This window comes from Ochotona curzoniae, unplaced genomic scaffold (genome assembly GCF_017591425.1).
Source record: "Ochotona curzoniae isolate NIBS_2020 unplaced genomic scaffold, NIBS_Ocur_1.0 contig_66, whole genome shotgun sequence".
Taxonomy (NCBI): Eukaryota; Metazoa; Chordata; class Mammalia; order Lagomorpha; family Ochotonidae; genus Ochotona; species Ochotona curzoniae.
In genome coordinates, this window is record NW_024466512.1 from 4,792,490 (window position 1) to 4,806,398 (window position 13,909).

At 49.2% G+C, this 13,909-nt stretch overlaps 1 protein-coding gene across 1 annotated transcript in view; it reads right to left on the bottom strand.

Annotated features, from left to right (window-relative positions):
- Positions 1–1,039: 1,039 nt before the first annotated feature.
- Positions 1,040–13,909, bottom strand: part of ABRAXAS2 (abraxas 2, BRISC complex subunit) — a 35,336-nt gene continuing 22,466 nt past the window's right edge. Inside the window, exons 5-9 of the mRNA XM_040991957.1 lie at positions 11,481–11,671; positions 10,486–10,605; positions 7,060–7,144; positions 5,701–5,815; positions 1,040–3,034 (exon numbers count right to left, since the gene is read on the bottom strand). Coding sequence (XP_040847891.1) covers positions 2,598–3,034; positions 5,701–5,815; positions 7,060–7,144; positions 10,486–10,605; positions 11,481–11,671 — 948 coding nt within the window. The 3' untranslated portion in view covers positions 1,040–2,597. The remainder of the gene's footprint in view (positions 3,035–5,700; positions 5,816–7,059; positions 7,145–10,485; positions 10,606–11,480; positions 11,672–13,909) is intronic.

Below are 13,909 nucleotides of genomic sequence, written 5' to 3' on the forward strand. Positions count from 1 at the left end.
TTATTTTACATTCTGTCTGTCCCTTCAAAATGATGGGTTCACTGGACAGTCATCTAAATAGTTCCATGGAGGCCCGGCAGGGTAGCCTAGTGGCTAAACTGCTTTGCATATGCCAGGATCCCATATGGCACCGGTTCTAATCCCAGCAGCTCCATTTCCCATCCAGCCCCCTGCCTGTGACCTGGGAAAGCAGTTGAGGATGGGCCAAAGCCTTGAGACCCTGCACCCATGTGGGAGACCCAAAGAGGCTCCGGGCTCCTGGCATCAGATCGGCTCAGCTCTGGCCGTTGTGGCCACTTGAGGAGTAAATCAGCGGACGGGATAGTTTTCTCTCTGTCTCTCCACCTTTCTGTATATCATGCTAATAAAAATAAATAAGTAAACAGTCCTATTGAAGAAGTTATTGTCACTGTCGTATTGCATCTGAAATGTAAAAATATAAATCCTACCTGGGGACAAACGTCCACGTGACATCCGCATCCTGTTCCAGAAAACACGATTCCAACATGTAATGAGGTGTTTCCAGCAGCCTATTTCCAAGTTGAAAGAATCCAGGCCTGTTTCCTCCAAGTAACTGGAGACTGAAATCCTGCTTCAACCAGGTATCCTAGACCAGGGGAGAGAAAGTGTTCAGCTGGCATGACTGCCGCGACTCGGGGACATCAGAGCCAGGACAGCCTCACTGGAGATGCCCTACACAGGAGCTCGGCTGTTGAAACCCTGGCAGGTGCCACTTCAGGCAAATTCCAGTTGTCCTGTAAAAGGTGTCTTTCGTGGAACTTCCTAAGATCCAATTTTATGCTCCACTCACACCGAGTTCTTTTGGGAAACCCCCCCCCCCCCAGGAAATTAGTAGTGACCTTCAACCAGCGAAGTGTCCTTGGCCTTGTCCTGAGCTCAGCCTGAGCAGAAGTGTGTATGCAGGGGAGGCCTCCAAGCCCGCTTCCCAACTAAGCTGCGCTCCCACTGCGGAGCGCTGGAGGCAGGACAGTGAGCGCACACCCAAGCAGGTGCTGACCCGCACATTCAAACAATGGCATCATGATTAAATAAGTTTTTATTGTCACATTTAACTGCTTTGTCAGATATACACTGTTGATTTCGGTGTGGCATAAAAATAAAAATACTTTCCTGAATGTCAAAAATCTGAACAGAGGAGATGGCAATGGCACTTTAAAAAAAAATGAAATCCGTAGTGGTGCTGAAGCTTCTAGAAGGGAGCTGATAATAACTGGAACACAGCTGCAGACACAGGGGTCTGCAATGGTTCCAATCAAACGGCAGTGTCAGGCCAGCAACACCAGGACAGCGCATGACACTGCCCCAGCAGTGGACACCCAAGAACGGCAGTTTTAGCATTTCATTTCTCAGTCCATATTATACTGTGTAATTTAGCTGGAAGGGGAGCTCAGTGAGCAAACCTTCAGCCTAGAAAGTAAACCAATCTTTTCGGAACCCGATTTGCAGCCTGACAACTTCCTCACTCTGAGGTTTTAACTGGTCCAGGGGCAGGTAAAGCCGGAGGACCAGCGTCTCGGCTGACCCTGTCCTAGCCACTTCCACACCAGAAGCCCCACATGCTCATGTCCCTCTGAGCCAACCCAGAAAACAAGCAGTGATTAAATAAAAAAGTCTAGGGGCATCCCAATAGACCCTACACATTCTGCAGTGATTCCCCATGGGACAAAAAAAAGGTATGGTTCTTCAGATTGCAAATGAATCTTTATTCACCACGACTCCCACACAACGTGCGTGACGTCTCTCCTGCACAGATGAAGCTCCCACTAGGATTTGTCAGGACACCTAAAGGAGCGTCTGGGACCTGCTTCCGGTGGGAGGACTGGCATTGGCTCCCCCAGCCACACCTGTCTGTGCATTCTTGCAACGGCATCTGCAAGTGTGCCGGCGTGGCACGGCTGGCACAGCTGGCACAGGAGCCAAATCCACCAAGAGAAAAGGAACTGACTCGTTTTCTGACATACTTATTTGGATGGTTACTTCTTGGTAATTAGTATTTCTACATCTGTCTTAAAGGCAACCATTTTAAGTGACAATATGCATCAGGCGAGTAGAAAAAGTTGAGACAAAGCCCTCGCTGCCAGTCTCACAGTCATGCAGATGAGAGAAGGGCATCGGATTGTTCCAACCAGGCTGCGTGGAGAAGTGTCTCTTCTGGCAAAGATGAATTTGGCTCTTCACAGAGAGAAGTTCTTTGAATGCTGCTGCTAAACTCATTTCCCTTTGAGAAAGTAAATTTCAAGGCATGATAGTGCAAGAGGTAAGTTCTTGATTTATAGAACATTTATAGACTAATTGTGCTTAGTCTCTAGCTTCCAATTTATTTTCAAGAACAGAAACTTGGCTGACAAGTTTTGCTTTGCCTACTTTTACCAGGACATCCATGAGTCGCACCAGAATTAGGACAATTGGATTATCATGATGATTCTGTTGTGCCACCCGCACCCCGCATCCGAGGGCGAGGCCAGGGCGAGGCTGGGGTGGCGCCTGGGCTTCTGGCTCCAGGTCTCCGCTCCGAGTCAGCGCCTGCGAGGGCAGCTCCCCCAGGCTCAGTCCTCACAGCAGCAACAGGCTGCCGCTCAGATCTGGGCGGTCTGAGTGTTCCTGGGGTCCTCACTGGCGCGAGTCCCGGGCTGCGCAGCCTCTGGCTGGGAGCACTGGCTCCTGGCGGGCTCTGCGGGGTCGACCAGGTTCTCATAGTCGCTGTCGTCCGACTCCTCCGCGCTGTCGCCCTCCGCTCTGTGGGGAGCAGGGGGGTACCTGAGTCCGGCACTGGTGGAGGCGTAGCTGGAAGAGCCCACGGCCTGAGGTCGAGGCATAAGGACACTCCTCTCGGCGCGAGAGTGGCTCAGCGCGCTGTCTTGATGGTTGGGGTGCAGGTCGGAGTACGGGGGCGGCGGCTCGGAGGCGTCGGCGTCCAGCGTGCTGCCCCCTGCGCAGTGCGCCCGCGGACTGAGCCCGGCGTCCCGGCTCTCGGCCGGCGCTCGTCTGCCCAACAGCGCCGCCTGCTGCAGTCCTGGGGGAAAACAGAACAACTGAAACCCTGTTGCTGCGGCTTTTCACCTCAGCACACTCTGCGGTCACCGAACATTCTGGAAAACGGCAACAAGGCAGTGAAATACTTATATTGGCACTCCTGCTAACTGTCTCACGACTTCATAGTACCATACCATTTACAAAATCTTCCCGAGAATTATTAAGCCTCAAAGCATCCTTCTGAAGTATTAGCAGCGTTCGCGTTTCTACTTCCATCACAGGCCAAGGAACCAGAGCCAGGACGAGCGATCTGACCAGAAGGGCTGTGGAGAGCTGGTCAGAAATGCACCGCATCCCTGGGGGCCCGTGTGCGTCCCACCTCACTCCCTGCACCCAAAGCCTGCAGGGCCGTGGCCGGGGCTGCCCTGCTTCGGGCCCAGCTCCCTGCTAGTGGCCTGGGAAAGCAGCAGAAGGGCCCAAGTGCCGGCAGAAGCAGCTCCTGGCTCCTGGTCTCGGCCTGGCCCTGCTTTGGCTGATGCAGCCATTTGGGGAGTGAACCACAGGGTGGAAAATCTGTCTTTCCTTCTCTCTATAACTCTGCCTTTCAAACAAATTAAAATTTTTGTTTTTTTAAAGCCTGAGGATCAAAGGAAACACTGAAGAACTCCGTATCTCCCTTTCCTGGGTAACCTCGCAGCCTCCATCACTACAGTTACCCCTGCCCCCAACTCCCAGAGCCCCACGTCAGGCACGGGCATTTGCCCTACAGGGTGGGACGCTGCCGTTGCTGCCTAAGCCCGCGCTGGAGGGCCGGGGCTCGTGGCCCACTCTGCCGGTGCGTTCCCCAGAGACATGGTGACAGTTCCAGTAGTAGAGTCCTGGAGACCAAATTCACTTCAATAGCTGTATACTCCATTATATATGTGACACATTTTTAAAAAGATTTATTTTTATTGCAAAGTCAGATACACAGAGAAGAAGAGAGGCAGAGAAGATCTTTTGTCTGTTGATTCACTTCCCGAGTGGCCACGACAGCTGGTGCTAAGCAAATCCGAAGCCAGGAGCCAGGAGCCTCTTTCGGGTCTCCTACACTGGTGCAGGGTCCCAAGGCTCTGGGCCATCCTGTCCCAGGCCACAAGCAGGAAACTGGACGGGAAGTGGGGCCTCTGGGGTATGAACCAGCACCCATATAGGATCCTGGTGCATGCAAGATGAGGACTTTAGCTACTAGGCTACTGCGCAGGGCCCATGACACATATTTTTATTATAACTGTAAACTGACAATTATAGTTGTACATATATTATTTCTAGAAAAATACAACAGTAAAAATCAATCAGACTTAATGCTCATGACACAAACCATATCTTCCAGGTCTCCCACGTGAGTGCAGTGTCCCAAGACTTTGGGCCGTCCTCGAATGCGTTCCCAGGCCACAAGCAGGGAGCTGGATGGGAAGTGGAGCTGCCAGGATTAGATCCGGCACCCATATGGGATCCCAGCGTGTTTAGGGCAAGGACTTTAGCCACTAGGCCATGCCGCCAGGCCCAAAAACCATATCTTGATTGGATTATAAAACGTATCTCCCTTTTTCAAAAGATTTGTTTATTTATTTGAAAGTTAGAGTTATAAAGAGGGAGGGAGGGACAGAGACAGAAAGGCCTTCTGTCTGCTAGTTCACCCAAGGGGGTCACACAGCCAGGCCTAGGCTAAGCCAAAACCAAGAGCCAGGAGCTTCCGTTGGTCTCCCATGGGGTGGCAGGGCACAAGCACTCCTCCAATGCAGGTGATGGCTTTATGTGCTACACAGACACTCGCCTCTTATAAACTTGATATTATCTTAAAAATACCTTAGGCAGAGTGACAGAGAGACAGGAGGGAGAGAGTGAAAGAGGGGTTCCATTCACTGGGCCATACCTGTAATGGCCATGACAGCCAGGGCTGGGGCAGCTAGCACCAGGAGCTTCTGATCTCCAAGGCACTTTAGCAGACTGGACAGGAAGTGAAGCAGCTGGTCTTGAGCTGGTACCATATGGGTTGCCAGCACTGCAGGCAGCATATTTACTGCTATGCCACAGAACCAGCTACCTTAGCAGTATTTGCCATATATTTTGCACATTTTTGTACAAATGTTCCATGTTGGGTATTAAAGCAAATGTGTCTGTTGTCTTGCTGGAATTATTAAGCTCTTTGGCCTAGTTTTTATTCCACCAGCAATTCCTTAATTTACTGGTATCCATAGCTAGCAAAAACCCACACACTAAAGATTGTGTTACGACCTGGGATGAACAGCACACACACGAAGGTAACAGAATCTGTGATCGCTCTTTGAAGGGATTCTAACACAGTCCGCAGAGGCTGGGAAGACAAAGCTGTCTCGGTAGTCACCATCAGCACTGTTGTACAGAGGTCACGATGGCAGACACACGCACACAGACACACACACACACACCCCTGCACCAAGCACTTCTGGGTGAATCTTGGCTTCAGCCTTTCTACTTTCAGTCTTCTGGTTTCAGGGACTCAAGAGAGAAACTGAAATGCATCCTGCCTCCGTGTCTTTCTCCCTCTCTCTCCCTCTCTCTCCCTCCCTCTCCCTTCCTCTCTCTGTGCCGGCAGAGGTGAGGGTCGCACCAGGTGACGTGTGATCGGATGCCCACCTGTGCACACGTCCTGACACAGGACTGCAATGGCGTCAGCCTACTTACTTCTCTCCTGTTCCTTTTCAGTTTTCCTCTGTGCGATCTGTCTTCTTAATTTGTTCACTTCTGCCTGACAGGATTCCACGACCCGCTCGCTCTTCTCCACGTCAGCACACACTGCCTGGGGGACAGCGACAAAGGTGAGCACGGGCGCTCGGTGAGCAGAGCCCCAGAGAAGCCCGCACGGCTCGCAGAGCCACAAAGCACACGTGCAAGGCAGGCAGAGTCAGGAGGCCGAGGGTCCTGCCACCATTATTCACCAATTCGCCTGTGGAGTCAGGATGCTGGTGCTGGTGTGCTGAGAAACCCTTGAAAAATGAAAGATGGAAAATGGAATCTTTCCCCTTGATTCATCTTGATTGAAATGAAAAGGGAATCTTTGATTCTAGTCTTTCAAAGGAAGAACAAAAGACAGGAACAAATGCTTTCAACTTTCATTTATAATCAACAAAAACCAGATAAAATACATTTATTGAACAGAAAATATTTATAATGAGGGAAAATTGAAAAACAAAGTTTCAAAGTCAAGGTTTAGCAAAAGGTAACTATTTGTGGCTGCATCTACATGATTTAGCCAAGAATAACCACACCACTCCATGCACTGGTGCTGTTCACAGGGCAGGCTCATTTCAATCAACATTTTAAAGACCTCTGGCCAGTGCTGACAGCCTGCAAAGGGCATGGCAATGAATTCAAGACAAAAAGCTGTTCTCCGCCACATGTTCCTTCCATAGTAGAAATGCCAGAACCTTCCACAGAGCAGGCTGGACACTGGTGCGCCGGCGTGAAGTGCCCGTCCTGCTGGGGTAACAGTGGCCCAACACTGCTAGGAGCCTTCTCCCTCTGCCTGTGGCTGAGCCTGCTCTGCACACTGCCCTCAAGGGTTGCCTCTAGTCTTCATGTAGCCTTCTTCCTTAAAGTCAGGCCTGGGAGAGCTTCTCCACTTCACCACATTCTTTCTTGTCCTCCAGGACATAGTTCAACACCCTTCAAGGACTTAGCCACGGAGCCATTATGGTGGGCCCAATAAGTACATCATTTAAAAAATATGTAAGTGATGAAAATGGCTGTGTTCTTAGCAACCCTTTTTTAAACTCAGAATAAATTTTCCTAAAAAAGAAAACTATTACAAATGGGTCACAGGACTTAAAACAGTAATATTAATAATAATGACCTTCAGAGTCTCTACCCAGGCAATAACGGATGAGGCTGGCATGGGCGACGGCTCCACAGACCTGATGCTATTTTTGGAAAGCACATTTTGACTTATGAATCACAATGGGAAGGTGGAAGATGATTAAAAATTAAAGTAGAAGTGAAAGCTTTCAGCGGACGTGAGTGAACGGAGAGCGGCACCGTCGTTACCTGCACTTTCTCCTGCAGCGCGTTGTACACCTGGTAAATGGCTCTGATGTCCTTCATGACTCCGTCTTTGTCAAAGAAGTCAGTGCTGGAACACAGGAGGCAAAAGGACCCACAAAGTTATCAGGACTGCTATGCGCCTGGAGGCGTTTCCTTATGACCTCTGCCCTAAGCTATCACTGAAATGCTGTGACTCAATGTTCACACAACAAGGCCCACAGCTGCGACTGCAGGAGAGAAATGAACTCCTGTGTCCAAGATACCTTAAAAAATAACAAAAGTTACACATTCATAAGTAACTATACTGATTTTACTGCCTCAAAATAAATACTTTACTAATTAATGAAAAAACAAGTTGCAGCAAATACTTGTAACAGCAGGGGCAAGCACTGTGGCACAGCCAGAAAAGCCTGTATCCCTGGCGTCCTTAATCGGAGCTCCGGCTTGAATCCTTGCTGCTTTGCCTTCATTCCGGCTTCCTGCTAATGCGCCTGGGGAGGCCAGGGAAGATGATCACCTGCACGGGAAACCAGCATGACTGCTGGCTTGTGGCTTCAGCCTGGCCCAAACTACTGTGGCCATTTGGGGAGTGACCCAGTGGACAGAAGAGCTTTCTCTCTCTCCTTCGCTGTCACTTCGCCTTTCAAATAAATAAATAAATCTTTTCAAAAATTTTAAAGGTAAATGGAAACAATATTTTGTTATTCTTTGTCTTCTTAAAGATCTGTTCCACTTACATAAAGGCAGAGTGTGGGGGGCGGTAACCTGCAGAGAAAGGTCTGCCCAAACGCCTGCCATGGCTGGGCCTGCGTCCTCGGGCCACCTTCTACCATGCTGCCAGCTGCACAGTGGGACTCCAACTGCACTGCAACGTGGGACGCTGGCAGCACAGGCTGTGCCATGCCACAAAGCCCGCATGACTTCACATTCACCTATACGATTTGTTTTTCAGCAATCAACTTTTCACTCAATTTTAACATTATTTAGTTCTACAGACAAGCACATTTTATAACATTTCTTTTTGAAATGGGGAAGCAACTGTACAAGTAAGCACGACCACACCTCTATGACTGGTCAGCCCTGACTGTTCCTGCTGCCTTCAATCCCTCTAGCACTGTCTGAGAAACTCAAGAGGCAAGAAAGGGCCAGGATAAAAGCTTCAGAGGATTTCCAGGGAGACGGACTTCCTGTTTGGTAACTATACTGGGGGCCAGCGCCAAGGATCAACGGGCTAAACCTCCACCTTCAAGCACCAGTATCCTGTATGGGTGCCAGTTCAGGTCCCGATTGCTCCACTTCTGATCAAGCCCCTGTTTATTACCTGGGAAAATGGTGGAGGATGGCCCAAGCCCCCGGGACCCCTGTTCTCACATGCAGCTCATGGCCCTTGGTTCCAGGCTTTGAATTGACTCAGCTCTGACTGCTGCAGCCATTTGGGCAGTGAATCAGCGGCTGGGAAATCTTTCCCTCTGTCTCACCTTCTCTCCCTAAATCTGCCTTTCTAATATAAACAAATCTTAAATACTTACATTGGGCCTGACACGATGGCTAGCGGCTCAAGTCCTGGCCTTGTATGCACCGGAATCCCATATGGGCGCTGGTTCTAATTCCAGCAGCCCTACTTCCCAACCAGCTCCCTGCTTGTGGCCTAGGAAAGCAGTCAAGGACGGCCCAAAGCCTTGGGACCCTGTACCCATGTGGGAGATTCCAGGCTTCTGGCTTCGGACTGGCGCAGGTCTGGCTGTTGCAGCCACTTAGGGAGTGAATGAACAGACGGAAGATCTTCCTCTCTGTCTCTCCTCCTCTGTATAGCTGACTTTCCAATAAAAATAAATAAATCTTTTTAAAAATTTTGCATTAAGCTCTATAGCCACTTCATTTCATATATTTTCTTCTTAATTAGAAAGGTAGATTTAGGGCCCGGCGCGGTGGCGCAAGTGGTTAAAGGTCCTCGCCTTTCACGCCCGGGATCCCATATGGGCGCCGGTTCTAATCCCGGCAGCCCCGCTTCCCTTCCAGCTCCCTGCCTGTGGCCTGGGAAAGCAGTCGAGGACGGCCCAAAGCTTTGGGACCCTGCACCCGCGTGGGAGACCCGCAAGAGGCTCCTGGCTTCGGATCGGCATAGTATCGGCCCGTTGCGCTCACTTGGGGAGTGAATCATCGGACGGAAGATCTTCCTCTCTGTCTCTCCTCTCTGTATATCCGCCTTTCCAATGAAAAAATAATAAAAATAAATCTTTAAAAAAAAAAAGAAAGGTAGATTTACAGAGAGAAGGAGACACAGAGAAACAGATCTTCCATCTGCTGACTCACTCCCTAAATAGCTGTAATAGCTAGAACTGAGATGATCCAAAGCCAGGAACCAGGAACTTCCTCCTGATCTCCTATGTGGGTGCAGGGTCCCAAGGCTTTGGATCATCCTCTGCTGCATTCCCAGGCCACAAGCAGGGAGCTGGAGGAGAATGCTGGGACACAAACTGGCACCCATATGTGATCCCAGCACCTCAAGAAGGAAGATTAGCCCATTGAGCCACCGTGCCGGGCCCGCATCTTCACTTCTTAACACACCTTTCAAACTCATTGTTGGGTCAGCTTTACACATGTTCTAAAGGCTCATTTCCTATGCAGTTTGAGGGCTTTTATAAATCCAGAAAGTAAAGAAAGAAATAGTAGATGGCATTGAAGGCTTAAGAGTGGGGCTATACGAGCATCTATACTAAGTCAGTCCTCAAACAGAAACACAGCAGCCTCCTCACCCCAAATTCCGTACTTAGAAAGAGAAAATGCAAAGCCAGAAGCATTGAAGAAAAGCCCGGAACCTGGATGAAATCTCACACTGAGCAGTCTGGAAGCATCCGCACACAGAAGCCCACAGCGCCTGGTCTCCTTACGTCCCAGCTCAGCAGCGCCATCAGGTGGAAGCCACATTAGGAACCAACTCACCTGTTCTGCAGAGTCAGATTCTTCTAGAATCTACCCTCTTTGGTTGGTTGGCATAAACACACACACACACACACATGCTCACACTCATGTACTCTGGCCAAAGGTGACAGATGTGTGTCACACAAAATCACTTCAGCTCTGTACTCAGGAGTTCCTTGATCTGTCCCCCTCCCTAAAATATTCTTCCTTTTCCTCAGAATGTCTAACTACCAAAGGAAAAAAGGAAACACAAAGGAGAGTGTTGCAAGTCAGTATCTTACTAACAAAGAAGGCAGCGTCTTCGCACTTTGCACTGCCAGCGACGCAGACGCCGAGCAGAGGAGGTCAGAGCAGTGTGGATCTTACAAATGCACCATCAACAAAGCACACATCTCTCAAAAGGATTAAGACATTAACACACCAAGTCAATACAGCTTCTACTTGTACCAACAGAGGAAAAGCTGTTGGCAAAGAAGGAAAACATTCTCATTTTCTCCTCCAACTTACCCATGCTCTTTAATAACTTTGGCGTAACTCTGAGAAGTGTTTGGCACTGAGGACACCTTGTATTCTTGCTGGCTGGTATTGCCCAGATTTGGAATAGCAAGTGATATCCTCTGATTGTACCTGTGAGGGCACAGCGAAGCAGAGGTGTCAGCGGCATCCCCAGCTCTGGGAGCGGGGCCCAGCAACACGTCTCTGTCAGCAACGATAACACATGAACACAAGCCGCCACAGGCAACCCAAAGGTGCAGAACTCAGCCTTTCCGACCAGACACGCGCTGTGAGCGCCAGCAGGGAGGTGTCCTGCTGCACACAGCCAGACGGGGATGAGCACGCTTTACGTGCTAAGGACACATCTACATGGAGGGAAGCTTGCCTGGTGCAATCGCTCAATTAACTTGCTAAGCACAGGGATCCCATAAGGGCACCGGTTCGTGTCCTGGCTGCTCCACTCCCCATCCAGCTCCCTGCTTGTGGACAGTTCAAAGTCTTGGGACCTTGTACCCTCATTGAGACTCTGACGAGGTTCACAGCTCCTGGCTTCAGTTCAGCTCATCTCCGGCCTTTGCAGCCATTAGAGAGTGAACCAGCAAATGGGGGATCTGTCTGCCTCTCCTCCTCTTTGTAAATCTATCTTTCCAACAACAAAATGTTTACTTATTTCAAAAATAAACAGATAAACATAAACTATAATCAGACTTCCACGGTAACAAAACTGCCTTTCTACACAATAGGTTACCAAGAAATAAATGACAATTTCTAGCCATTTGTTCTTAAGAAATTATGTGTAATAAACATGCTTTGCTAATGTTGCTTGATCAAAAATAACTTTAATTTACAGAAATAGGTGACCAAGAAAGTACTCTCTAACTACATGGAGAGTCAGTTTAAAAAAAAATTCTAGAAACTTCTAACAGTGCTTAAAAAAAAAATACATTGCTACAGACATTTTCAAAGTCATCAGTGTTAATCAGCATGCTGTTTCTGTCTGTCTTTACCTTCGGTTCGGCCTGAAGAGGACGTACTCCAGAGCGTGGGTGGAGTTGTTGGCCGTGGAGATGAAGCTGAAGAGCAGGAAGACGAGGTCGGGCACGCCGAGGATGCGCGTCAGCTGCTTGTGGATGACTTGCTCCCTGTATGACATCTGCTGCTGTGTGTTTCGCCGAAATCTGTACCATCCAATGACCTTCTGTATTAGAAAGAAAAGAAAAACAAAGCATCCTCCGTGATGCAAAAATCTTAGGAATGCAAATCTGGGGTGGGTGTTGCGGTACAATGGCGTAAAGCGCAGCCTGGCACACTCAGACCCTCTCCAGGAATGCCTGTGCAAGCTCTGGCCTAAGACAAGGTCTGATGTGCCAGCTCCCTGCTAACGTTCCTGGAAGGCGCAGACTCCGTGGTGTGCTCAGCATGTAGCCACATGAACAGTTTTTAAAAAAAAAAATTTTTTTTTAATTTACTTCCTTAATTTTATTTATTTATTTTTTTACCTGTTACCTTTCAAGGTAGAATGACAGAAAGAGAGATCTTCCATTTGCCGATTTACTCCCTGCACGGCCACAGCAAACCAGGCTGTGCTGCACACCCCAACTGGGGTGGCTGAGACCCAAGCACTGGGATCGTCAGCCATGCCTTCCCAGGCACGTCAGCAGGAGCTGAAGCAGAGGAGGCAGAACTGGAACCAGAGCTCCAGTGGGGACGCTGGCCCGGCTGTGTCACAGAAATGCGACTGTGCCAGTTCTAACAGGTTAGACCCTTTGAAACTTGCTGGAATTTTTCTTTTTCAGGGTTTTTTGATTTGTGGTTGGTTGAGTGCATTGATGCAGAACCTGTACAGATCTCTAGACAACATGAACTAATCTACAGTGACATCAATCAGGCAAATGGCTAAGGAGGGAGGAGGGGTGGGAAAAGCACACGAGGAAACTTGTGCAGGTGGCGGGTGTGACGGCTGCATGGGCGCACACACCTCAGACACATCGAGGCGTGCACTCTAAGGACGTGGGGTTTAGATGCCAGTTATACCTAAAATAACTATTTTAAAAGTTTAGCCTTGTCAGCTGTTGCAACAGCCTAACTGCACTTGTTTAAACACATTACATCCATGTGCTGTCTGGAAGGAGGCACCTTACACCATCTCGCTGGGCATCTGGAAGACAGAGGACAGAAGCAGCATCTGGGACCTTGCCAAGCCACAGGATCATGAGCCCAAGCCCAGCTGCAGCGGGCATCTCGGAGGAGAGCCCCAGGAATCTGAATTTAAGGGAAGGCCTTCGGGCCAGGTGTTGTGGCACAATGGTTAAAGCCAACGCTTGGGCTGCCGACAGCCCGTCCGGAGTGCCGCCTGGAGTTCTGGTTTCACCATTGCTGATCCGGCTTCCTGCTGATGTGCCTGGGAAAGGACCGGAAGATGGTCCAAGTGCTTCAGCCCCATCACCACCATGGGAGCCCCGGATGGAGTTTTAGGCTTCTAGTTTCCACCTGGCCCAGCCGCAGCTGTTGCAGCCGTTCAGAGAGCGGAAGAGTGGATGGAAGAGTTGTCTTTCTCTCTGACGCTCTATCTCTCTGTAATTCTGTCTTCCAAATAAAGTGAAAATGATTTTAAATCGTTAGTATTGTCTAAAAACCAAGAGCATATTTAGATAATGACCGGCTGAGCGCATGCGCCAGGCCTGAAGCTGGTTATAGGACTGAGCGCTACACCCACGCTGGGTGGTGAGGAACGCTCTCTCCACTGAGGTCCCAGCACCTGCACCGAATAAAGGGACAAAGAAATAAGCACAGGTTCCTGCCTGAGCTCAGGAAACACCACTGAAGAGAAAGCTCACCTTCCAATCAGAGAAAGTAATTTCTCTTTTCTTTTAAGTTAAAAAAAAAAAACACTAAATTTTCAGTATAAAATCTTTCCACGATCAGACAGCTAACGAGTGACAGGCACAATGCGGAACTGGGTTGCTAGTCTTTCCACTGGGTGACACAAAGATTCAAAGTCCCCATTACTCACATCATGGTGATCACTAAAAAGCATGAAGTTACTTTATTAAAAAAAAAGGGGGGGGGGAGTGGACCCAGTGCAGTAGCCTAGTGGCTAAAGTCCTTGCCTTGCATGCACCAGGATCTCATATGGGTTCATGTCCTGGATGCTCATTTTCAGCTCCCTCTCTGTGGTCCAGGAAAGCAGTGGAGGATGGTCCAGAGCCTTGGGACTTTGTACCCTTGTGGGAGACCCAGAGGAAGTTCCTGTCTTCAGATTAGCTCGGCTCCAGCTGTTGTGGCCACCTGGGGAGTGAACCAGCAGATGGAAGCTCTTCCTCTCTCCTCTCTGTAAATTTACCTTTTCAATAAAAATAAATAAATCTTACAAGAAAACAAAAGGGATAGCAAATGTGCTGGCTGGAGCACCTGCTGTGTGTAAACGTGGCCCATT